Source organism: Cavia porcellus, unplaced genomic scaffold (assembly GCF_034190915.1).
Source record: "Cavia porcellus strain 051 isolate PalLab524CR breed Dunkin Hartley unplaced genomic scaffold, mCavPor4.1 scaffold_21, whole genome shotgun sequence".
Lineage (NCBI taxonomy): Eukaryota > Metazoa > Chordata > Mammalia > Rodentia > Caviidae > Cavia > Cavia porcellus.
The window spans coordinates 37,398,826-37,423,998 of record NW_026947504.1 but is presented as its reverse complement, the minus strand read 5'-3'; the positions used below and the strand labels follow the sequence as shown (position 1 = coordinate 37,423,998).

Below are 25,173 nucleotides of genomic sequence, written 5' to 3'. Positions count from 1 at the left end.
CAGCCCCAGACTTGTCTGTGACTTTTATTTTAGGAAAACATACATCTGGTCATAAAACATCTTCAGAAAGAGTGATACATCATGAAATATACAGCATGGATCTGAATGATAAATCTGGGGTCATTGCCATGTCAGAGAGGCAGAGCTGACATGAAATCTCTTTTCTTCCTGGAAAAGCAAGGTTAACTCAAGCTGTGAAGCCCAGATGGTCATCAGATTTACAGCTATCTAAAGAGGCGCTAAATCCTGTAAAGAGTTGAGTTATGATGACTTCCAAGTATTGATTAGCAGAGAGTGCCAGCCCTGAATTCAGCAGAGAGCTAGGGAATGAGCAGGAGAGGGGAGATAGTGGTGGTTATGGTCTTTATGTAGTTTTCAAAGTCACTTCCGAAAAAGAAGATGAGGTAATAGTTGAAGATACCAGCAAGGGACATGAGGAACAGGAACAGGATGATGCGTTTCCCAAATATGTAGCCAGGGGTGCTGGAAAAGAAGGGAGGAGAAAACCATAGATGCAGTGAACACGATGCTCATTTCACAAGAAAAGTGTCATCATTTCCAGATACATGGGGCTCAAATCATAGCTCCTTTTACTCAACAAAGCTTCACATACCCATTCACTTCCCTGAAATAGAAATACTGCTGAACGTGTTTCAAAGCCGAAGTGAAGAGACCTAGGCCTCAAAACTCATCACCACCAGGGCTCAGCAACACCAGTTTCTCTGCATTTTCCTGACATCCTTAATCCCAGTTCTTTGATGATGGAGAGTGGTGCATCTGTTCACCATCAGGCAGTACAATTAAGGATTAAAAAGACCCTCAGTTCTCTATGGTATCCCATCTCCAGGAGGACCTGTGAGGATGTCCCTGGTGCCCTGGTGGTAGTGTATACAATGCAGAATTATGTTAGAAGGGGGCTCTAAATGTTCTAGTAAGGCTAAAAGGTGCTTTGGTAGCTGGGGTTCAATTTATTCTCCTAAGGCTAACTGGGAATAACTCATGTTCCATTAATGAGAACTGAGCTCCCAGCAATGGAAGACAGGCTCTTAGGTTATTAAGTGGGAATAGAGACCTTTTAATATACTCATATCCTCCTCTCGATGGTCCTAAATCCTTAGGTGCTTAGGCAGAGCATCATCAGGGCTCAGGAGGGGTTTCCCCAAGTGGGGTATGACTACCTAACTGCATGCAGAGGCAGCCCTGTGCTCCCTCCCCGTCTGCAGAATCCCAGGCCTGCTGTGGCTGGGCCCATCTGAGCAGAGCTGGCGTAATCTGGAAAGTACAGTCAAATGGCTTGTTAATGTTGTCAGCTAAGACCCTTCAAGGACACACTTTGACTCTTGGGATTGCTCAAACAGAACAGCCAACTCAGCTACACAAGAAAGCTACTGCAGCTGCCAGCTGCTCCTCATGACAATCACCCAGAAGGAAGAATCTGACATCCACAGGTTCTGAATTGGGAAATTTTATCTATTAGAAAGTTACCCCCCAAAGCATCAAATGTAACTTATAATTTTCCTACAAGCGAGAATGTGAAAGTCACTCAGCGCTTGAGGATCAAACTGTTTACTACTCAGTGTGTGATCTGTGAACCAAAGCATCAGCATCTGCCCAGCGCTTGTTGAAAGGGAACATCTCAGGTCCCTCTCAGGCCCAGGGAGTCAGAATCTGCATTTCAACAAGCTCCCTGTGGGACTCACAGACATGTGAAGGCCTGAGAAGCGCCAGAAGCAGATGCTTCCTTGTTCCTGTCTCCAGGCTCGCCTGCTCATGGTCCTGCTTATGAAGGTGGCCTGTCTCCTTATAGAGACTGAAATTAGTCCTAAAGCTAAGTGTTGTTGAATTATGTCCTCTTCAAATTTTTATGCTGAAATGCTAATGCTCGGTACCTCAGAATTTGACTATATTCAGAAGTAGTGTGTTTTAAAATTATGAGGAATGATGGAAAAATACAATGTGTTTAAACTTTCAAAAAAATTATTACAGCAAAATTGCCATTAAATCCCTCTCAAAATGCTCACCTTCGCTTCAGGCATATTTAGCTCGTCCTTCTTGCTGCTTTCTGAAGCATGCTGGAAGCTCTTTTTCTTGTCTCTAGTTGTACAGCGGTGGCTGTTCTGAATCAGTTCAAATCCTTTACCTTTCAGGGTCATTTTGACCTTAGGGAAGAGCTGGAAGTCTCAAGGTGCCAGATTCAGTGAATGAAATGATCAAGGATCCACCATGATGGTTTTAGTAACCTGCCTTTGTGTCGGATGGCACTCGGCAGCGAGATTCACTATATTTTTATCATGCATCATGAAGACATTCACGAAAGAGGGGCTTCCAGAACCCAAAGTGAGGAGCAGTGTTTGGAGAGGGATTAATGGCAATGTGTTTTTTTTTACTGAAACAATTTTAACATTTACCATATTTTCAATCACCCTTGTATTGACTTAAATTGACGAATAATAGTTGTATATATTTATGGAATACAATACAATATTGTGATCTATATACTGTAGGGTCACTCAGTGTACTGAACATAGCCATCACGTCACCAATGTATCATTTTGTGGTGAGAATATTAAAAATCTGTTTCTTTAGCAATTTTGAAATACCAGGTATGTTATTATTAAGGGTCAAGTACCCTTTGTACCCTCTGATTAACAGTCTCATTTTCTCATCCCTCCTAGAGGCAGAACCTTTAAAGAAGCAATAACAGGGGACAGAAGTCATATGGAGAGTGCCAATCTACACAGTCCAATGCCCATAAAAAGATGGGTACCAAAGGAGACCCCATGAAGACATGAGGAAAAGGGGGCTAAGTATAAGCAAAGCAGTGAGCTACCAACCCTGCCAACACCTTGACCTTGGATTTGCACCATCTGGACTATGAGACCACAGGCTTCTCTGTCCATTTAGACTACCCAGTCTCTGGCACTTTGTGACAGCAGAGACAGACACCTTTGCTAGTACTGGCAAAGGAAATGAGAAGAGAATAAAAAAAAAACCAAAGGAAGGGATATTTCTGAGCCAGAGAAGAGAGGATTCAGATAAATTGTGAAAATTCAAATATTGTGGTGGCTCAGATCTACCACATGAATGGGGCCACCATATGCTTGTTCCAGAAACAAGTGATTTCTGAAGCTGTTTTGCACTCAGAATTTTTAAAAAAAAGAGTGAAAAATGAGATGTCAGTGCCTCTTGATGAAATGCTGGTGTTTTTGAGTTTAGGAAATTGATCTGAGGCCTAAAGGCATATGGCCCTACAGGAGCTAGGACCAGGGCTTTTAACTCCTCTCATACAGAGTGTGGAAGGTCAAAGCAACACCTGAGGTTGAGTGAGAGTGTGAGCCCAGGCAGGCACCGTATCTGACACCTTTGGAAGTCTCTCAAGGACAGGGCCAGAGGTGCCTCCAGGGAGTGGGCTTGGTGCGTGCAGAGGAAGAACCTGCCCCACCCTAAGGCAAAGCTGCCGGGGACTTGACATGGAGCGGAGGGCAGAAGGAATTACGGGGGGCTGGACAGTGCACATGCAGGAGCTCCTGTTCTTGAACAACCTAGATATTTCTTTCATTGTAGAAGCTGGTATATAATTTACATTGACACAGCAATGGCAGCATCTGTTATCAAGCATCTGTTGGGACTAGGTAACTTATAGCCACATGTTTAATTCTCATATCCTCTCTGTTAGGACATATTATTAATTTATTTTCCAGTTGTGGAAACTGAGAACAGAGAGACTGAGTGATCTGCTTAAAGACACACAGCCAGGAAGAGGCACAGTAGGAATTCAATACTGCCCATGTGAGGCAGGAGTTCTGCTCTTTTTACCACACTAATTTCCAGTGTTACACCCCACCTCCAAGAACAGAAGGGACATGAAGTGCTGTCTTCCTCTTGTTCTTGTGTGCACAATGAAAACTGGGGTGCGGGATGTACCTGGGGAAGTGAGGAGCATTGTGACTGACCGGAGAGCTTGTGGAGTTGAGCTGGGGCTGCAGCTGTGGGTTCTGGAGCCTGATTTAACATCCACAATACCACACTCATTCTAGAAGTTTCTGGCACATTCCAGATGGGAATTGTTTAGCATACATTTATTTTGCTTTCATGCAAGCTTTATACAGCTTGTGGAGGACCCATTTGTTTCAAAACTAATAACCAAATCCTGGTCTCCAAAGTCTGAGGGCAGTATGGACAGTTTGGTTCCCAAATTCTAGTATATACAGAACCACCTGAGCACATTAAAACGCGGGTACCTGGGCCTCCCCACAAAGAAATTCTGACTCTATAAACCCAGGTTTAGGGCAAGGAATCTGTATTTTAATAAGCACCTCCAGGTGGTTCTAGTGCAGTTGTCGGATGGGTTTCACTTTTAGAAACCAGCCTTGATATTAATATATGTGCCAGGGTTTCCAAAAGAAGCTAGCTCATTCTCGAACTCTGGTAAAGTAACACCATGGTGAATTGACACATTTGGAGAGCCAGAAACTCTAAGAGAATGATATTGGGGAACAGAAATGACTGCAAGGGACCAGGACTTCCACATTTTAAAAATTAGATCTACTGTGTGTATGTCACATACAAGCAATATGTATCCAACAAATAAGCTCCTGAAACACAACCCTGACTCTAGGTGACACTTGGGCTCAGTGACATTCCTTGTGATTCCCTGAGCGATTGACATGGTGCCTGGCATGGAGCAGGTACTTACTGAGTGGATGCTGAGTGACTGAAGAGTGGATGAGCATCCAAGGAAAAGCAAGTTACCTGAGTTTAACATCCCCAAAAGTCGCCAAAAGTCATGTCCTGAAGATGTCCTCAAAATTCACATGCTGAAACTCAGTCACCAAAGTGACCATTTAGAGTTAGGGCTTCTAGGAGGTGGTTGCATCATAATGGAATTGGTGACCTCATAAAGAGACTGAAAGAGCACCTGAGCCCCCTGTCATTCTGTCTTCTGCCATTTGAGGAAGCAGTGACGAGGTAAGTCTCTTGGTTTGGTCTCATCAAGAAAGAACCCCATTTGTAAGGATGTAAATCAATACAGACATTGTGGAAGATAGTATGGAAGTGCCTCAAACCATTATGGAAATTGACATAGAGATTTCTCAAAGAACTGAAATTAAAAATTCCTTATGATCCAGCTATTTCTCTGATACCTGTTATGGTTTGTGTTTAAATGTCCCCCACAGCCTCATGTAGTCATGGGGCAGGGGCCTTTTGAAGGCAACTGAGTCTAACATTTGTGATTGGTTCATTGTCTAGTACTGGGCTTGGCAGTGAGAGGGCTGCACCCACCAGGGGCAGGAAACCTGCATACAACTTAAGGGAGGAGAGGAGGTGTGCTCTGCCCTTTTCTGCCCTTTTGTTCTTATCGCTTCTGGTTTGTGCTGCAGCTGCCATGCTGACCCTCAGCCATGCCACTTTGCCTTGAAGTCAGCTGAATATGGATTGAAACCTCCAAAAACTATGAGCTAACTTATAGTTTTCTTCCCTAACTTTGGATGTTGGGTATTTTGTCCCAGCAATGAGAGAAAAGTAACCAAGACAGTATGTTCCCCAAAGAACTTAAGATTTCATACTATTGGGAGGGGGTTCACGCTGACCAGTCTTTACATTCCAGCACAATTCACAATAACAAAAGTCCTGGAGGCAGTCTATATAGTCATTGACAGATGAGTGAAGGAAAATGTGGTGTCTATATAAAATAGAATACTACTCAGCTGTAAAGAATGACAAATCTGAGATATTTGTGGATATTTGAGATAAATGTATGCATCTGAAAAGTATAATGTTGAATGGAACAGACCAAGCACACATGCTTAAATACTGTACAGTCACTCTCATTTGAGTGAGGCAAAGTACAAAGAGAATGATAAAGATGGATACAATGGGATGAGAGGATGGATCTCTCATAATAGGAAAACAGTCCAAGGAAACAAGAGTGAACAGTGAGGACAAGGGGAAGGGAAAACAATAAAGATAAGCTGTGTACAGGAACATAATAACCCCAAATATGCTATAACATGAGCTATGAGTAATCATATCAATAAAAATGAAAAACAGGCTAGGAGGATAAATAAACAAGGCTGAGGGTACAGCTTAGCACTCCCTGGGCCCAAACTACACTATTGTCATAAGAAAAACTTAAAGTGCCTGGGGACAGTTGGAAAAATTGGGTCGTGCTCCCCAGACTGCCCCAGAATTAAAATAAATTTAGGAATTCAAACAAGTTGTGACAGAGAAAGGAAAATAACAGTACGCAAGCCAAATCGCCAGGGCTTTGGAGGACAACAGGGCTGCAGAGGGAGTAGCCCCAAGAGAGAAGACTCTCCTGCTTCACTACCAGACTCGGCTTCCTTCCTCTCTTAACAACAGCCAGTCAGCTGGGAAGGCAGGATCCCTTTGCAGGGAGGAAGAGAATAAAGGATATCCCTGAGACGTCATTGATGAGAACAGGAGCCGTCAGGGAACCGCAGGGCAGAGGATGAGGATGCCACCAAAGGGAGAGAGGGGCAACGGAAGAAGGCACCATAAGAACAGTTAACTCTTCTTCCGGGCCACAGCCCAGGCCCCCATCAGCCCCTCCCAGCCTCCTGCTGTGCGGCTCTTGGGCCTGCTGACCTCCGGGGCTGTCACTTCCTTTGTCACTGCTGAAGGATGCTCTCTACACAAAGTGCCCACTGCACCCCGAAGGAGGGTGCTATTGTAAAAGACAGAGAGGGAGGTAAATGCAGACAAGGGAGAAAAGTGATGGGGAAGGCAGGAGGCAGCAGGCTCTGTGTGTTCCTGGCCCTCCTGTCCTCTGGGATTTTAGGAATTTCAGCCTCTAAGGAAACTGAGGCATCCCGTAACTCACTATGGCTTCTTGGAATGACCATAACTTTCTTCACTAAAATCCAAATTTCCCAGTGCAGGTGTCATGAAAGTGTCAGGCTACTCGGGGCTTCCTGTTTGGGAACCTCTATAAGCAATGCAATGGTGACTCTTCACAGCTTCATGGTTGTGATATATGTTCTCAACCTCTTCCCGCAGGTCCCCAGAAGATCTGTTACTCAACAGAACTTATCGCACGGTGCAGGCTTTCAGTCTCATTTCTCTCAACCAACAAATGTTTTACTCACTGGAGGCATAAGGTCACTCTAGCCCAGCTCTGAAGGGTGGCAGTGGCAGGTGTGGGATTGCAAAAGTACAGCCCATGGCTTTAAAGCACCTGCCTAAGTCCAGTGCTGCGTGGACAAATGTTGTAAGGGGAGACTAGACGAGTCCCCAGCTGCATTGTCAGAGCCCTCAAAGCTCAGGAAGAGAGGAGAGATCCTAGACGGTCCTCCCTGCCACTGCCAAGGGAACTTTCAGAGCCTTAAATGGTGGCTGGAACACCATTCAGAATTATCACCTCTCCTGCCGGAAAAGCAGGCATCATCCCGGTGGTTCTTTAACAGTCCCAGGGACCTACCTCTGAGTTCTCTCCCCCAGATAGCCCACAAAATACTTCTGCCTCACAAACAAGTACATCAGTCCAGCGAAGGCAGCAGGAACTAGGAGGAGAAATGGAAACACTCGAGTTAGTTTCGCAGACACCCAAGTACGCTTTGTAAATACAACAGCAACACAGTCACTAAGTGATCAGCGCTGGCCACAAAACCTAGCAGAGGCCACAGGTTCTGAGGGTGGAGGCTGGCGAGAACATCAGATAGAAACCAAAGGGCTAGAAGAAGCTTAAGAACTCCAATGAGTACACTATTATTACCTTATACTACTCTTGTGGCATGGTTTATAAAGTTTGTGCCTGTCAGCTAGCATGAATTCTTCTAGTGTAACAGACATGTCTGTTTCTAGATGTGGGAATCTGAGCCCAGGTGGTCAAAGGGGTGTGTGAGGTTGTCAGCTTTAGAGGAGGGCAGAACTTGAACCCAGACCCCCTCGCCTGAGGCTTTTGAAATCACATCTTGTACTCCTGGGGTTCCCAGAAAAATATGCTTCACCTCTTCTGGACAGTTGCTACTGTTTCTAGGAGGTCTCTCAGAAAGGAGAATCTGCCTGCCTTCTTGTCCCTTAGGAAAGAGCCCCAAGCAGCACCCCAGTGACTTCAAGGCATCCTGAACTTGGAGCTAGAAGTTGGAAAATCTAGCTCTCCCAAGAGTAGTGTTGTTGGTGTTAACTCATTTTGCATATGGACAAAGGGCTGATCAGCACTTTTATCCTATTAGGAGTGAGTAGGAATGAAATTGGGCCCTAGATACAAAAGCACTTGGAGAACTTGCAAGCATTATTTAAATCCTAAATTAACTGCTGCTGCTGGTGGTAACTTTTTACATATCGGTCGCCTCCCTGGCACCACCCAGACTTGAGTCTGTAAGCCTCCCAGACCCATGGTAAGGAGCACTTTTCAGTCACCATTTGACAGAAGAGGAAATGAAGCTCAGACCAAAAGATTCATGAGGACCACTGTCCCTCCCTAGATCACCTTTGAGCTTGGCATAAACAGACTTCAAACAAATTTTGCCAAATGAAAGAAAAAGTCAGGCAATCATCACAGAAGTCAAACTCATGTCTTTCTGATTTCAAATGTGCCACCACCCACAGCAGCATCAGTAGTAACATTTGCTGAGCTTGGTGAGTTCAATGCAAAACTGACATTTCTGTGGGTCATAAATAGTCAGGCACGGACAGTTAGAAGGCTTAATCTGATGCATGCCATGCACTGTCAGGACTTTATGCACATTTTTTCTCTTACTCCCCCTAGGAACAGCAGAAGATCCTCAACCATCCCATTTTCCAGGGGAGAAACTGAGGCTCAAAGGGCAGAGTAAGAGCCTGAGTTGGCAAGGGAGTTGCTGAATTTGCCTCCAGCCCATCACTCCCCAAGATCCAGCTTGCACCATAGCTCCTCCTGCCTTCCAAAATACTGTTGTTTTAGGGCAGGTAAGAACATGGGGGCACCTCAGAAGCTGTGGTTCACCCTGTCCTCTGAAAGACACAACACTGTCACAATCTGATTTGCCTCAAAGTGTTTCCTGGGTTTTGTCACTTGGATGACTCTGATTTGGCTTTCTGGCCCATTTCTCTTTCAGTGGGAAATCAACTGATCATGAGCTAATAGAAATTAGCTTGGAAAGGCGCCATACCCATTGTCCTTCTAGAGGGAGGATGGGGACATCAGTGGGAACCTGGGCTACCAAGGGAACAAATCCAGGCTCTACAAGTTTGAAGTTTAAGCAAGCCACTTGCATCAATGGAACTCTGGCTCCTGCTCAGTAAAGGGAGAGCTTTGAGCTAGAATGATTTCCATGGCCCCTTTCAGCTGAGAAATTCTGGTACATTCAGACAATCGTCACCCAACGGTAACTGATATACTAGAGCCCAGCAGTTCCAATACTATTTTTGACAGGCTCCAAGCACCGCCAAGCTCCCTGGAATTTACCTCCCTGGAGCCACTGCAAATTCATCTCAATTTTGCACCAGTGAGCACATAAAAGGAGTCATGACTCATAGGACAAGTGGACTTTGACTTGATTTTTCAAGTTTCTCATTTCACTCAGGACAGAAATTTGAAAACGGTGTGCTCACTGGTACCTTCCAGGCACAGAAGGTGGTGAGGAGCTGTTCCTGGCCTCTGTCCTTCATGATGTCTGACTCCTGGCAACAGTCTGTGCAGGTACCCACTTTTCTAGGATTCCTCTTGCCAGCCAGTCTGGGCTTCGCTGCTATCTCTGTCTTATTTATCGCTGTATATTCAGACACGGGGCTTGCATATAAGTCGATGCTCCGTGTATGTTTATTGTATAAATGAATAAAGTGAGAGGATACATGTGAAAATCCAGAACTTACTGGAACTGAAGGACAGAGACTCCAACCCTGTCTCTGTGGCTCCCTAGTTGAGGAACCTTGAACAAGTGACTTCACTTCCCTGAACCAAAGTGTCCTCAAAAATAATAGGGAAGTAAGATCTGCTCTACGTTCTTTACAGAGTAGGGAGAAGACAGTAAGGTTTAAGCAGCTCAATGGAGGATGGTCGGTGGCCTTTCCAAGTGAGCCCTGCTGATGCACAGAAGTTGGCCTGCAAAGACCAAGCTGCCACCAGACAGATGCCAGCTGTGGCCAAGTCTGTTGGGTGTTAAATCTCCAAAGATACCTAAAGGAGGTGCCTCTGGTTTCCACTCAAATTTAGATCAACCCTGGGAGTTGATCTGTTCTTGTGACTTAGTGAAGTCAAGAATGTGAGCTGCTGATAACCCTGGGGTAGCTGGGGACCTGGCACCCAGCCCATGGCTCCACAGGTGCACATGCCTAAAGGAACACCACCATGCCAGGAACTTGTTAACAGAAGAGCCCAGTGACAGCAGTTCTGGAATGGATCCCTCAGGCGGTCTCATTTATAATGCCCTTGTAACTGAGCTAATGCTGCTTATGGATTCTGAGTCACATTTAGCCTTAAACCACCCTTGTCAGCACGCAGCTCTCAACCAGCTGCCAGGGAGCATGCATTAGCAATGCAGGATCTCTCTCTACTGTGCTGCACGAAGCCAGCCTGCAGCCCAGCGTCCCAAGAGCTCCCTGGGGTGCACAGGTCTGAGCCGGGAGGTCAGGCAAAGTCTTTTCAACTCAGTACCTGCCCTTTGAACTTCCCTGAGATGCGCATTGCAGAGAAAGAGCACACAAAGGCAAGTCCCAGTTACCTTGGCTGCAAAGAAGCCCGGCAGTCCAGAGCACCACAAGGAAGGTAGGGTATGCGTCTACGCAGTTCTGGCTGTAGAATAAACAGGGAGGAGAGAAATCAGGAAAACACATTGCTGCAATGTGGTCTGAAAATGAAACCCCAAATTAATAATCACCACTGCACGAGGGCCACACAGACCCTCTCTCATAGTTCCACTCACATCTACCCACGACGGGCAGCTGGCACCACGTCAATAAACAAGGGTGGGAAGCAAGCATGCGCTCAGAATCCAGTCACACTCTTCCTACAGGGAAACTGACCGGAGACCTGGTTTCTTGACATGTTCGCTCTGGCAGGGTTTCTGCACCTGGCAGTGCCTGTGCACTGCTCAGAATTTAAAAGCAAGCACTGCGAACGGCAGGACGTGGTCATGAGCAAGGTGGGGAGGGTCAGAGGAGAAAGGCTGGGCTGCGGGAATGTCATACACACAGGTCCACATCTGCAAGCCAGGCTGGGAAAGCGATCTTCAACCATTAAGGAAGCCAGGATCCATTCACAAAAGCTTCCATGGAAAGTGAGCTCACAGGCAGTGGTGCCTCGCTGGGTGCTGGCATGGTCCTTGTCCCACTCAGGGGATGGGGTTCGCTGTATTTGAGGCATCACACTGATGCTTTCATCTCTTTTACCCTCACCATGTTCCCACGAGTACACAAGACAATTGTGTTAGTTTTCTCCAACCATTGTAACAAGAGGCCACAAACTTGGTGACTTAAAACAACACAAACTCGGGTCTCACAGTTCTGGAGGTCACGAGCCTCGGATGGGTCTCTGGGCTTAAACAAGATGTGAGCAGGCTGTATTCCCTCCGGCCTCTAGGGGAAACTCCCTCTCCTTCCCTCTCTCATGTCTCAAGAGCTCTAGTATTCCTCATGGCCCCTTCTAACCTCGTCACCAGGAACGGCTGCTGGAGTCTTCTGATGTTTACTCAGAAAGGGAGACAGAGTCAGAAAGACATTGTTGCTTTTGTGGTAGTGAAGACAGAACCTAGGGTCTGCAGCATGCTAAGCACGAGCTCCAGCACCACCAAGCCACCCTATTTTTGTAGTGTTAAATCATTTCTGCTTCCTCCTTCTCCATTTGAAGGATCCTTGTAATTATACACCAAGTCCTACCCAGATAACACAAAATGATCTTCTTTAGTTCAAAGGCAACGGGTTATCAGCCTGAATACATGAAACCTAACGTACTCCTAAACTCCTAGAAATAGAGACGTGGTCACGTATGGAGAGAGTGCAGTACTTTTCTTTCTGCCTCAGTTCTGCTAAAGTTTCAGAAAAGACTCTGATGTCTTGGTAGCAGAATAACTTGCCCAGAGTCTCCCAACAAGGTAAAGCCAGGTTCTCATAGCCAGGCTGATAACTCTTTGTATTAAATTAAACAAGAGGTGTACTCATGAGGAGTCTGCAGTCTAGATCGGAGCAATAAGTGAACCGCAAACACAGAAAACCAACAGAACAAGACACGGCAGGCAAATAAGGGAGACAATAGGGTACAGCAGAAGGGGCACTTGCAGAGACCTAAGTCCTCACCCTGCCTTTAACCAGCTTTTCACTAGTGGCAAAGCAGTGTCTCTGGACTTAGTTTCCTCATCTGTAAAACAAGAGACTGAAAACAGCTCTGAGGTCCAAAGAAGCTAGTCTATGTGTCTGAGGTCTGGTGTAAGGTGTGTGTCATTTCTGACCAGCAGTGTCAGCATAGCCGCCCCAGGCATACAGGCGAATGTATGCATCCTCCTCAGACCTGCAGAATCAAAACTTAATGGAGGGGCTCCATAACTGCTTTTTAACAAACCCTCCAGGCGCATGCTCAAGTTTGAGGACCATAGGTTAACGGGATTCAAATTACATAGATAAAAGTAAAGATGTGATTTTCAAACTGCTTTTTTTAAACTGCTACCATCAAAAATTTGAGTGCTATCTGCTGTTTGAATATGGGAAGTGAGCCCCGAAACCCTTCTCTTGTGTGTGTTAGAAGTTGGACTCCTGGAGGGACCCTACTGGGAGGTGCAGGCACCTTTTAGGAGGCGAGGCTGAAAGGGAGGTTCTCAGGTCACTGAAAGTGCAAATGAAAGATAAATAATAGGAATAGGGAGGTAAATTGTTTGCAAAAGAAAAGGGAAAGTAGAGATGGAAAAAAAGGAACATTGAAATAGTTAAGATGTGTTATGTATATGTACCAGCTCTCTATTAGAATATAATCATCACATATTGCAAATGTGCTCATAAAAATTTTTAAAAAGAATGCGGGGGGGGGACCCACATGCACATGCCATGTCTTGTCTCTCTCTCCCTCCCCCGCTGATCTTTCTGTCTCTCCTTCCTGGTTTTTATAGGAACACACACACACTCCTGGTTTTTATAGGAACACACACATATGTTCCTCCTATGGTATGCACACCTCTCCAGAACTGAGAGTCCCTATATACTTAATAAATAGTCCGTGTCAGGTATTTCATTATAGTTACAGAAAGCTGCTAATACATTTGGATCAGGCAGCACTACAGAGACCCCAAGAGATCATACTGTCCTTGCCTGATTGCAGGGACTGTCATGCCCCTCCGATGGCCAAAAGACTTCCCTGGAGAAGCCAGTGAATGTAGTGGGCAAGGAACCCATGCATCCTGTCTCCCAGCCTACACCAGGCACAGGACGGGGAAAACGCACCCCTGGTGACCTTGAATTGTCACTGATCTGGTAACAGCCCCAAGGGCTAAGAGGTCCTTATGAGGGGTCCGTTTGGATGCCACAAACAAACAGGCGCAGTTACAACTCTGTGCCAGCCCCACTGCTATTCTTACCCATTATTAGAGGCACAAAATTGCAGCCTCGTGACTGAGAAAATGGGATTCATTTTCCAGTTGAAGAGAACTAGAGAAAAAAAATCCTTTTTCAGTGGGTTAAAAACCGTGTCATGTCAATGAGATACAATATCTATACTCTTAGAGTTGGAAAACCTATTTCCCCAGCTTCTTCCTCATTCTCATGTTTCTGGGTCTTTTTGTTGTTGTTTAACAGTGATTTTTTTTTTCTGCTTGAAAAGGAAATCCTTAGTTGTCCAGGAATTTTCTCATTCAAGAGAAATGTGCAGTGATGACACTGAATCAGTCCTTTAACCATTCCTATTATTTCAAGTCACCTTGGGTCCTAATAAAACATGGTCTGTCTGGAGTTGAAGGAAACTCTCCCATCAGTGGACTATTTCTTGGGATTTCCAGAACATTCTCTGAGTATTACCCCTCAATACAGTTCAAGCCTGTCCCTCTTCCCATTGAGGATTTCTAGCACATTTACCACCCCAATATCCCAGCCAGTTTTCCCTTCCTGCACACACACACACACACACACACACCTTGGGGTGCTGCTGCTGGGCTCAAGTCAAGGAGCTCTGGGTGGTGGCACAGTTTGAGTCCCGCCAGGGAGCTGCACCACTGCTCATGGGTTCACACAGTCCGAGGCCAGAGCCAGGGCTGCCACCTGGCTGTGTGAAGGTAGGCAGCTACCCCAGCCTCACAGAGCTTCTGTGTGCTCGGCCTAAGAGCGAAGGGAGTCCTTAGTAAGCACCCTGCTGCACTGTTGTGGGAACACAGTAACAGGAAGCTCTGTGTGGTTTACAGGAAACATTCAGTAAACAGTGGCGATTATTTCTCCTTTGTCTTCTCTCTTCCCTCAATGGACATGTCTTTTTCTAATCACATATTATTATTGCTGCTGCTGCTGCTGCTGTTACTAAGAATTTTCTTCTAGGGAGTCTCATGCCATTTTTTTCTGCAAAACAGACAAACCCATTTTGACTTATGTTTCTTGAATATGAGCTGCCCAGCAAATCTGGCACTAATTTGCTGTGCTGTGTTCTATTTGATGCCCTGCACACTTCCTCTTTTTATGGAGAAAAGGGCTTGCATTGTTATCCTTTCCTTTCGCTCCTCTAGGAATACAATAGAAGAACGCTTTAAGGTTCTGCTAACTGGTTTGCATTGATTTAGAGTAAAGAGCTATGAATAATGGTCCAGAAGTGGTCTCAGTACTAATCAATAAGGTCATTTTACACCTATCACCTTCAAATAACTGTACCAGTCTACACTACTTCAAAGTGAAGTTACAATGAGCGCCAATAGACACAGGAGGTGAAGTGATGTGGGGCTGCAATGTTTCAAGTGTGTTTTAGAACAAACACAAGGAGGTAGGGACCATTTGTGGTTAACTAAAATATCCCCTTTTAGAGGCCAAGAGTCTCAGTGTTCCCTAATATGTCACAGGTTCTCAAAAGTCAGGGTGTCACGAACTTGTCCTTCCCTGTAACACCTGCTAAGGACCCCTGAAGTTGGAATCCACAGGACACATTTTAGGAAATTGTGTATCTCCAGAGACCCATTCTCTCTTCTGTACTCACAGGAAAGATCGGATCCTCAGGTCCACAAACTGACCTGAGGATTTTTCTCCAAAGCTGCACTGTGACCAAGGTCATGTTTGTCCTCTGAGAGTGGAGCACTGAACTGTATTTTGTACTGCGAGCAGAGAGTCAATCTCCAGCTCTTCTGGGCTCCCAACCCCTGACTCAGTGCTGCCATCAAGGGAGCCCGGTGGTGGATCAGCTCAGCAATCCAGGCCAAGTCTCAGCTGAAAGGTCCGTACATCCCCTGCCTCAGAACCTCCGGCTCTCTGTCTCTGTCAACAGTCATGTTTTATGCTGAAATAAAATGCATCAATCTACTAGCATTACTTATTGTTTACATTTTTCTTTCATATCCAGGGCATCGAAACATTTATGATCCCATATCCTATCGACCAGGGGTTTTGATCATGAAACTCTGACAGGTACAGTTATGTATACATTACATGCAGATGCTACTGTCAATCTGATTATTTAAAAAATGAGTCTTCATTTCCTATGCTTTGGATAACAAGATTAAAGTCATGCTGTTTTCCTCCTGCACTCCAAACAGATATCTTACATCCCTTTGCCGGCATTTTTAAGGCCCTTGAGGAAGCTATTGCCGGTAACAACCTCTACTAAAACAACACATAACCCCCTCCCAGAGTCTGCTAGCACAGGCAAACATCCTGGGTGCCCCTGGCTCTTGTCAGCACACAGTAGCCTGTTGAACTGATCTCTTACCATTATGGTTTATGTCTAGACATCCCCCCAAAGCCTCATACAGTTATGCTTTTCAGAGATGGTTAAATCTAGAGTCTGTGATTGACTCATGGTCCAAAACTAGGATTAAGGGTATGAGTGCTACCGCTGCCTCAGCAGGTAGCTTGCATACAATATAAGGGGCAGAAAGAGGCTTCTCTCTCTCTCTATCTCTCACTCTCTCTCCTCTCTTTTTCTCTCTCCTCTCTCTCTCCTCCCTCCCTCTCACTGCTGTTGCCATCTTCTGCCACCATGACCTGTTGTGATTGTGGCCTGAAACCTCTACAAACTGTGAGCTAAATAAACCTTTTCTCCCTTTAACTTTGAGTGTTGGGTATTTTGTTTCAACAACAAGATAAGTACCTAAGACAGGCCCCTCTTACAATCCACAGTCATGCACACACCTTTATTGGGCCAGAGGGGAAGTGGTTTTTATAACAGAACCGCAGCAGTGTCTGAGCAACTTTACTTCTTACTTCTGCTACCTTACTTCTGGGCTCTCCTTGCATTCTCTCCTTTCCCATCAATCTTTTCCTAACCCTCTCACAAGAGCTCAGTGGCAAAGACATATGGATTTTGCAAACTGTTCTGAGCTTCTACACGCAAGGACCCCTAAGCTGTGGTTAGTTACCCCTTACTCCCTTTTTGCACCTTCTTATCTCTGGACCATATACAATTGCAGAACTTCTAACCACCCTCCCAGCCACCAGTCAAAGGGCACTTCTGCAATTTAGAAGCTGATAGCCAATGAGGCATAAGCACACTGGCTTCTTAGAAATAGCTGTTTTGCTCCTGAGGACAAGTGACAGAAACGGGACAACTCAGCCTGCCCTGTTTCTTCTTCATTGTCAGCAAAATGGAACCTTAAGTGCTAAGCAGATGCAGTGAAATTTTACTGTGGCTTCTCCAGAGTAGAGGAGCTAGACCACAAATAAGAATGCTGGTGGTGTATGCCTGTAATCTTAGCACCCTGAGAGGCTGAGGCAGGTGGATCACAAGTGAGACCCTGCGCGGGCAACTTAATGACTTAGTAAGACCCAGTCTTAAAATCAAACGTGCGAAGGGCTGGGAGAAGGCCCTGAGTTCAATCCCCATTCATGAAAGAATAAAACAGATGCAGTATCAAAGCAAGTGTACACAGTCTTCCGGACACCTGGACATCTGGACAGGAGGAAGCTTCTCTTCCAGAGTGGTGATGCTTTTTTGGGGTTCATTTCAGAGAGATTTTGTTTGGCTTCATCCCTGACCAGATGCCTTCTTGACAGATATTGATACCCCTGAAAATGCTGCAAAGAAGCCAATAGCAACATGCATGTTTTCCCTGCCTGCCTCCAAATGGGTCTGCAGTGTCTCTTAGCTCACATCTTTGAACTTCTTTTGCTGAGTGTAAGAATAATGCCCCATGGGTAATTATGCCAAGAATGCTGAGGTGTGTGTGCTGGGGGGGGGGGGAGTGGAGCGGAGCAGGTGGCCTGGACAGAGGGCAGGGGCCTGGGGGGTTTGCTGAGCATTCAGGAGTGGCCTGAAAAAGCTAAAGGTCTAAAGAGGACAAGGTCCCAGAGCGTCAACCCATGATGACCCTGCCAGCTTGTCCCCTGAGTGGTTCAGTTAAGGCACATAGTAATTTAGAAGTTGAGGGAGAAGGAGGTTGGCCTTCATCTATTCTTCAAAATAATGGAAAATTCCAATGAGGATTGCACCCCTCAAGAGTTCTCCAAAAGCATACACGCCACCTAAGGGAGGCCAAGGACTGATGCAAGGGATCTGGTGAGGCTGAGGAGCTGTCCCACCAAGCTCCCTTAGAGTAGGTGTGAGCCACAGGAAACCAGCAGAGGCCCCAGGGCAACCCTCCTCCAGCTGCCCTCCTCCCGCCCTCACCCCTCAGTTTGTCTGTGCTGTTGTCATTCTAAACACACCCTCCGTGGGTGGCCCTGACTCCCCTTTGGAAGGAGCTCTGGGCACCTGAGGTCACCTCTTGGCTGGAGCTTCCAGCTGAATGAATCTCTCAGGTGTTGCAGGAGCTACGCGTGTGCTCACTTCCTTGCTTCTCACTCTTCCACACACTGAGATGCTGAAGGGCGTCTGCAAAGCCTTGCAGAGAACCCCCACCTCACAGGAACCTACCTCCTGGGCACCTGAAGGTTGGCCCGGCCAAGCATGCAGCCTTGAAGGTGATCTTATTCCCGCAAGGAGGCTCCCCATACCCCCATCTCCACCCTGTGAGCCAGAAGCTCCAGGGTTTGGACTCACTTGGCAGTGTAGACGCGCTCAAAGGCAAACGTCCCCGTCCTCTGGAAGCTGCGCCCATTGCTGGTCTTGCTTTCATGCTCCACCTTGTGGGCAAAGAACGCTGTCAGAGAGAAAAGTTTATACTCGGTTCACATCAGGCGGGTTTAGGAATCTGCTCTTCCACTACAAATTAGAACATTCCAGTGCTTTCTTGGACTGAGCCCCAGATGGCCCTAAATGTCCTCCATCGAATATCCTTTAGCAACAACACATTCAGCAGCTGCTCTCTCCTGATCACTGGGTTTGGTGTTAAAGATACGAGAGTGAGTGATATAGAGAGAGCCTCTGCTCTAAACATCTCACGGTCTAAAGACAAAAAGGGAAAGCAGAAATTCCACTGGAAATCATCATGTCAAAATGAGTCTTCAAAAACCTAACATGGCTTTCAAGAGGCTGAGGCAGGAAGGTTGCAATGGGTTCAAGGTTGGCCTGGGCTACACAGCGAATTCAAAACTAGCTTGAATACATAGCGAGACCCTGCCTCAACTGCTACCCCAAAACGGGTCTTCAGGAGGACAAGGTGCCATCAGGGTCAAAGGAGGAAGCTTCCCTTATTGTTTGGGTCACAGAAGGATTCCTAGGAGGAACAATGCTTCAGAAAAGACGTGAAGAACAAGCAGGAATTATCCAAGTAGATGAAAAAAGCAGGGGACAAAAGAGAGATCACACTTTTCCATTGGCAGAGCACATGCAAAGGTCCAGGGGCAAGAACTATTTGGGAATTAAGAAAAAGAAAGGAAGGAAGGAAGGAAGGAAGGAAGGAAGGAAGGAAGGAAGGAAGGAAGGAACTGTATGGGAGTCAAAATGTCCTGCTTAGGATGGGGGAATGGGGAGAACTGGGGAGCAAGACCCAGCAGAACTACAGAAGAGGCCAAAGAGGCCGGCAGTGAGTTGTTCTTTCAATGGCATGGGTTGGCTGTCACTTGCCTCCCATCCAACACTCAGCTTGCATCTGAGAACAAAGCAGCCGAAGAGCTTTGGCCGAGGCACTTGTGTTCTGGCAAGGATGGCAGAAGAGGAAGCAGATCACATACAGCAGGCAGAATAAACTGCACAGTGGGAGAGAAGGGAGAGCCTGGGAAAGCGCCGTCAGGTGGTCAACAGGACACAGGACTCGGGTCCCTGCTGCAGGCAGTCATGGAGAAGAGTCCTCCAGCTTAGCAAAGAGCCTGGGCCTTCATGGGAGCACACGAAGAGAACCAGAACCTGGTTCTGTTTAGGAGCAACAAGCAGCTATCGCAGGGCTTACACAGGCACCTAGTGACGTGGCCACTCTGTCTTCAGCAGTGGGCGTTTAAAGGGTCGGACCCACAGAGGGGGCAGAGCTGATGAGGGTGGAGGGCATGGAAGAGATGCTGCGGGGACACTTTTGCAGGGTGTGACTAAACTGGGTGGTGCGGGAATGAACGCTTCTCTTCTCTCTCTCTTTCTCTCTGTTATAATTTTGTACTCCAACTTCAAGAGCGAAAAGGAAGGAAATGGCTGGTTTCCTTTCCATCAACCCCGTACCAGCCTCCTCAAAAAGACATTAGATTTATTTTTGCCACTAGCTAGGCGTGGTGGTGCATGTGCATAATCCCAGCACTCAGAAGGCTGAGGCAGGAAGATTGCTGTAAGTTCAAGGCCAGCCAGGGTTACACGGTGAGTTCAAGCCAACCTGAGCTATACAACGAGACATTCTCTCCAAAAAATAAAATAAAATAAAATAGGCATGACAAGGCCATCCTTACAAGTGGTACAGATGAATAAAAGCCTTTAATTTGGGCAAAATACACTCTTTCTGTAGGCACATGCCCATTTTGAGTGTGCTAGCTTGTACAAAGCAGAGACCCTCTGCTCTCTAGGCATCCGACGGGCTTGTGACATGCATGCCCTCACTGAACCATGCACAGCCTCTGTGAACAGGAAGAGCTGTCCCTCCTCTGCAGACAAGGTCACCACCACTCAAGGAGATGAAGTAACTTTCTCACAGCAGAGCCTGTGAGGCTGTCTGTCCTTGCTGTATGTGAAAGTTGGCTGCAGGATGCCACCTGCTATGCAGCCTGTAACACACCTGTCCAGTGTCACACCTAGCAGTGAGGATGAAAGAAAATTCCGATCATCTTTCCAGAACCCAAGACGGTGGCCCTTGCCTCTGAACATATAAATGGAACTATACTAGGAAACATGGGTTCTTTCTTCACCTAGCAACACGGCTTGGGTATCCTCTGCATCTGCCTCTCTTTGTTCAGACACATAAACACCTTCATTTGCCCAGGCTAAGCCCTCCACCTGTGATGCTGGCCCATTCCTTTAACCGCCGCCCCCACCCCCGTGTGTTTCATCACTCGCTTCTCCTCCTCTTGCCCCTTGAAACACCATCAGATCTTTCCTGTCCACAAAACAAAAACAAAGCAAGCCTTCCCTGTTCATTATTTCACTAAGATCTGCCTCGCCTTTCTTTTTAAGCTTAATTTGTAAGAGTTGGTAAATTTGTCCACTCCTCACTGCCCATTCCCCCTGCTCATTCCCTGGTGAGCCTACAGTGGACTGCAGAAATGCATCCAAAGACCGCAAACACTCTGATCATGGCTGGCTGCTAGCACTAAGCCAAAATCAGCAGAGACACATGTGCATGGGGCTGCAAACAGCTGTGGAGAAGCTCCACATACTGGGTACTGTTAGCCACCATACCTGTGCTAGCTCATGCAATGCCAGCAGCAACCACATATGAAGATTACTAGTAATTTTACTTCTCAACCTGAGGCTCCGACAAGTTAAAAAATGAGAAATGATATTATTGCAGAAGGGAACTTACAACTGACATTGTAAATATAGAAGCCACAGATACAGTTTTGCTAGACCATAGTACCAGAACCACAAGACAGAAGATATCAGGCAGCAGATTTCAGCTTACCGTAAGCAAGGACTTCCTAAGTAGTTGGGGCTGGAGGTAATTTATCTGAGGCAACATAAATGGGGTAAGTGTCTCCTTTCTGCAGTCAGATATTCAAGTTTGAACCCCAGCTTTACCAGTCCTGACCCTGGGACTTTCCAACAATGGTATAACATCTCCAGCCTGGCTGCCTGTCTGTAAGATGGGGATGAGGAATGATATATATTTCATAAGTGCAGGGATTAAAGGAGATGATACAATGCACAGATGAAGCACTGTGCTTGCCCAGAGTGACCAGAGGCCTCGGAATAGGAAAGGCAAACGCAGAGCTGTACAAGTTCCCCATTAGTCTAGTGTACGTGCAGGAGCACTGAGGATGCCTCACGAGCCTGTGATTTTGTGTCTAGAACCCATCAGACACCCAGCTGGATGGTAAGCCTTCCAGCATGGCACCCACGAGGCCCCTGTGGGCGTGAGAGCTGGGATGGGGGCGGCAGGGAGGATGAGAGCTCAGTTCCTCCTTCACACAACATGCCCAGGAGGCCCGGGCCATCTCCTTTATGGGCTACAGAACAAGAATGAAGTTCAAGGAGGTAACTTCCCCTGGAAGGTTCCCCTACAACCAGGAGGGCTGTGGGAACAGACAGAACCCTGCCAGGGGCCACCCGTCCCCTGCATTCTCTGCAGTCACCACGCTGCCTTCACTGTGTCTTGTTCAGTGTCTCCGAATGCTTTGTCCCTCTGCTCGCCTTCTCTCAGGCTCATTAGTTTGCTTTCTAGGAGAAATCACTTTCTCCAAAAGCAATTGCTTCTCTGCTTAGGATAAAATCACTTCCCCATAAACCCATCGTAACCTGAAACTATCATAAGTCAAAACTGCCTTCGGTCCACCTGGCCTGTGGAACGGTGCAGCTTATCCTGTTCTCAAGATGTGCAGAGCGCTTCCAGGACTCACAGATGCACAACACCATCAACCCAAAGGCAATTTTATATCACTGAGCATTTCACAGAGTTTTCACTGAAGGTGAAAAACACAGAATGGCTAGATGAGTACACTTTTGAGCCATTATAAAGTTCAAAAATCGTAACTGGAATCATCGTAAGTTAGGGAGCGTCTGTTTTCCCCAGGTTTCCTCCTATCAGAGCTCCTGGCCCCTCAGCAGAAGAAAATGACGGCTCTCTGCTGCTATTCACAGAAAACACATCTATCTATACTCCCTGGGAACCCAGGCTCTGATAGTTCTGGTCTGGATTTTTTAGAACGATGCATTTTAAACTTGCTCTGTTGTGCCACATTCGCATTCTGCTGGATCAAAATAGAAGAGAGGCACAAGCTCAGAGATCTTGATGACTAGGTGGCATTTGAAGGCAGAGGAGGAAGTTGCAGGAGGCAGGCAGGGCCGTGCCCATCCTCCCCAAATCATCTTCGCAGCTGTACCAAGACTGTGGTGACCGCATGCTGTCACAGTCAGGTGTGATACTGTACCTTGTTGTCCTGGCACAAAGAGTGGTCAGTGCTTGGTAATAACAGGGAAATCGTTTTCAAAACTAACGGGAAGATTCCAGAAAGGCCTTTGGGGGTGGGGACAGAGGAGCGCAGTTTTTGCATACTTCTTTGAACTCAGAGGTGTAGCATTGCATTGAGGTTAATTAGAATTGCAAAGAGAGGCCTGGGCACACACCTAGACCTCTGTGTTTGCCTAAAATCTCACAGGGCACACAGGTAAAGGTGTTATCTCTCAGTCTATTTGAATTTTCTTGTTGGTCAGAACAAATATATGCAGCAGTTACAAAAAGTCCTCAGAGAAGATTTCAGTACCACTGGGGAGTTCACAGCCTTCCCTAAGAGGAAAGCATGACCAGCCTCTGAGAGGAGGGCAGGGCCCCTGCTGCTCCATGGGCAGCAGAAGCTCCCTTCCACAAACATAAGTGGAACCGCTCTGTGCAAAGGCACACTTGTTATGCGCTGCCCTAGCTGGGAAGACACGGGGCCGATGGAGTACGTGCCATGCCACCCCGCTCTATTCCTATTTGCTCACTGTGAAAAAATCTCCAGCCTGAAAATGTAGCTTCCCTTTGATCCATACTTGTGTGCCCCCAACCTGAGGGCCTCTGGCACTCTCAGCATTCTGTGGACCGCTGTTCATGGGATTGTGCTCCCTTCTTGCCCTCTTGTGAGGGGTCAAGTATTCAGTGTGGTTGCGAAGGCACTGACATTTTTCCATCTATAATTCCACCTCCTCTCCCATTCGTACGATAGAAGATTTCATCCCACCTGCCAAAAACAACTTGGACTCTCATCATTGCCTTCCCTGTTCAAGGTTCGCTCCACTGCTGTGGAGACGCCAATAACCTTAAGCTGGAGCAGGAGCAGGTCCCTGGTCCTCTCAGTGGTGAAGAGACTCTGTTCATGTAAGGAGCCAGGCAGCTTCCCTGGCTTGTCTCTGAACCGAAAGGGAGCAGCTGAGAGTAAACTTGAATTTCCAGCTGAGCCCAGCCCCTGCATGGCTGGTGAGAGGGTATGGGGGGAGGGATGCCCCTCTATCAGACTGACAGGCAGAGGGTGAAGTCTGGAGCTGAGCATACCCAGTACCAAATGGGCGCTGCCCACCCACCCATGCAACAGGGGCGTCACCCTTGCTGTCGTCCTTTCCTGAAGCTGTCTGGCTCAGGGCTGTATCCCTAGGTGGCCAGCAGTCCTTGCAGAGCCCAGAGGCAGGTTGAATACTTACCGAAGCCCTTATCAATTCAAGGGGCCAAGGAAGCCCTGTGTGAAATAGCAAGCTGAGGAAGCAGTGGCTTAACAAGCCACTGGTTCCCTTTCTGAGCTGCAGCTTGACAATGTGTGATTTAAAACTGCACAGCGCTGCTCCATGGAGGAAATACACACAGAGTGTGCAAAGTTGCATTCTCTCTACAGGAGGCTGAGGGGAAGCCTGGCTCTGCATCCAACAGGTAAAAATCACCAGTGTCTGGCACACTCAGATGGGGGCAGATATGGGGATACACGAACGTTTCAGCATTGCAAGTTCCAAAGTGTGACAGTGTGTAAATGTTCAGGAACTGTGAAGCATGGCAGCTGCCCTTAGCAATCACCTTCTCTATCTCACTAAACTATAAAGCACACAGCCCTTGGAGAGTCTTAGAAAATATTCTGAGCCCTCCCCAGATGGTTCCACAGAGCCCTTCCTCCTTCAGCCCTGGACCTCCTGTCTGCTTTTGCACTGATAGCAAGGTTAATGGAGAGGCAAATTGCAAACTCTCTCTCTCTCTGTGTATATAATGAATATGAAAAATACCTCAAAAACTTATGCTTTGCTATAGAAAAAAGAATTTTTTCTTCAAAAGAAAAAAACACCGAAGTAAAGTAATGATATATTTATTTCCCCTTTCTACCTGCTAAGTTCATTTTTTCCCTTATTATCCCGTCTATAGATGACAAGTCACCTCAGCTGCATTCAGGAAGGTTCGTTAAGCCTGGTGTCTGAGTGAATGTGTGTGTCTCATGTTCCCTTCCGAGGCTCTTTACCTCCTACCCTTTCCCTGGACACATTAATTAATGCTAATTGCTGATGGAAGACCATTCTGTGAGGGCTTTTTTCCCCCAAGCACTTTAGACTCTGCCTTTTCTCCACAAACCTGACTAGCCATCACCACTAAAGGGAGAAAAAGATCAGCCAGAAGAAAATGCCACATTGCCACAAAACTACAAAGCAACATTGCTAGCATGCACACACACACAACACACTTGCCTCACAATTGCAGACAATCCCTTCCCTTACCGTTCTGGACCACACTGATGAGGGTGACGATGGCCAGCAGGACGATGTTGCCCACGGCTTCTTGATCCATGCTTGCTTTGAGCTCTCCCCAGGAGACTGGGTGGCCCAGCCCTGCTGCCTGTGCTGAGCAGGAAGAGGAAGTGCAGGCCTGCACTGCCTTGCATCATTAGAATTTCCAGGGGTTACACAGGGCTGCCTTCTCCTTCCTCCTCCTCTTCCTCTTCCTCCTCCTCCTTCTTCCATTCTTTCTATTTTTGATTTGCCACTGAAGTGTCTGCCAAGTGCCAGGGGAAGCAGGGAGTGGGGAGAAGCACACACACCCGCACACTCACATGCCTTGCTCTGCATGCAAGGCTTCCCTGAGTGCCTGGAGCAAATTTTGAAACAAA

General features: G+C 46.8%; 1 protein-coding gene and 1 long non-coding RNA gene across 2 annotated transcripts; one reads left to right on the top strand and one right to left on the bottom strand.

Moving 5' to 3' along the window:
* Window positions 1–11: 11 nt before the first annotated feature.
* Window positions 12–24,962, bottom strand: Alox5ap (arachidonate 5-lipoxygenase activating protein). The gene is made up of 5 exons (XM_003477260.5): window positions 24,785–24,962; window positions 18,089–18,188; window positions 10,665–10,735; window positions 7,442–7,523; window positions 12–483 (listed from the first exon to the last, which is right to left on the bottom strand). Exons 1-5 carry the CDS (start codon window positions 24,852–24,854, stop codon window positions 321–323), a joined length of 486 nt encoding a protein of 161 aa, XP_003477308.2. The 5' UTR covers window positions 24,855–24,962; the 3' UTR covers window positions 12–320.
* Window positions 4,909–9,642, top strand: LOC134471969 (uncharacterized). The gene is made up of 3 exons (XR_010041757.1): window positions 4,909–4,968; window positions 8,732–8,910; window positions 9,060–9,642. It is a non-coding gene; the product is annotated as an uncharacterized LOC134471969 (long non-coding RNA).
* Window positions 24,963–25,173: the final 211 nt, after the last annotated feature.

Coding starts and splice junctions, on each gene's coding strand:
- Alox5ap (XM_003477260.5), bottom strand. CDS start 24,854: ATGGATCAAGAAGCCGTGGGCAACATCGTCCTGCTGGCCATCGTCACC. Junction 7,524..10,664: donor CGGGCTTCTTTGCAGCCAAG/GTAACTGGGACT, acceptor TTCTCCTCCTAG/TTCCTGCTGCCTTCGCTGGA. Junction 484..7,441: donor CTGGGGGAGAGAACTCAGAG/GTAGGTCCCTGG, acceptor CTTCTTTTCCAG/CACCCCTGGCTACATATTTG.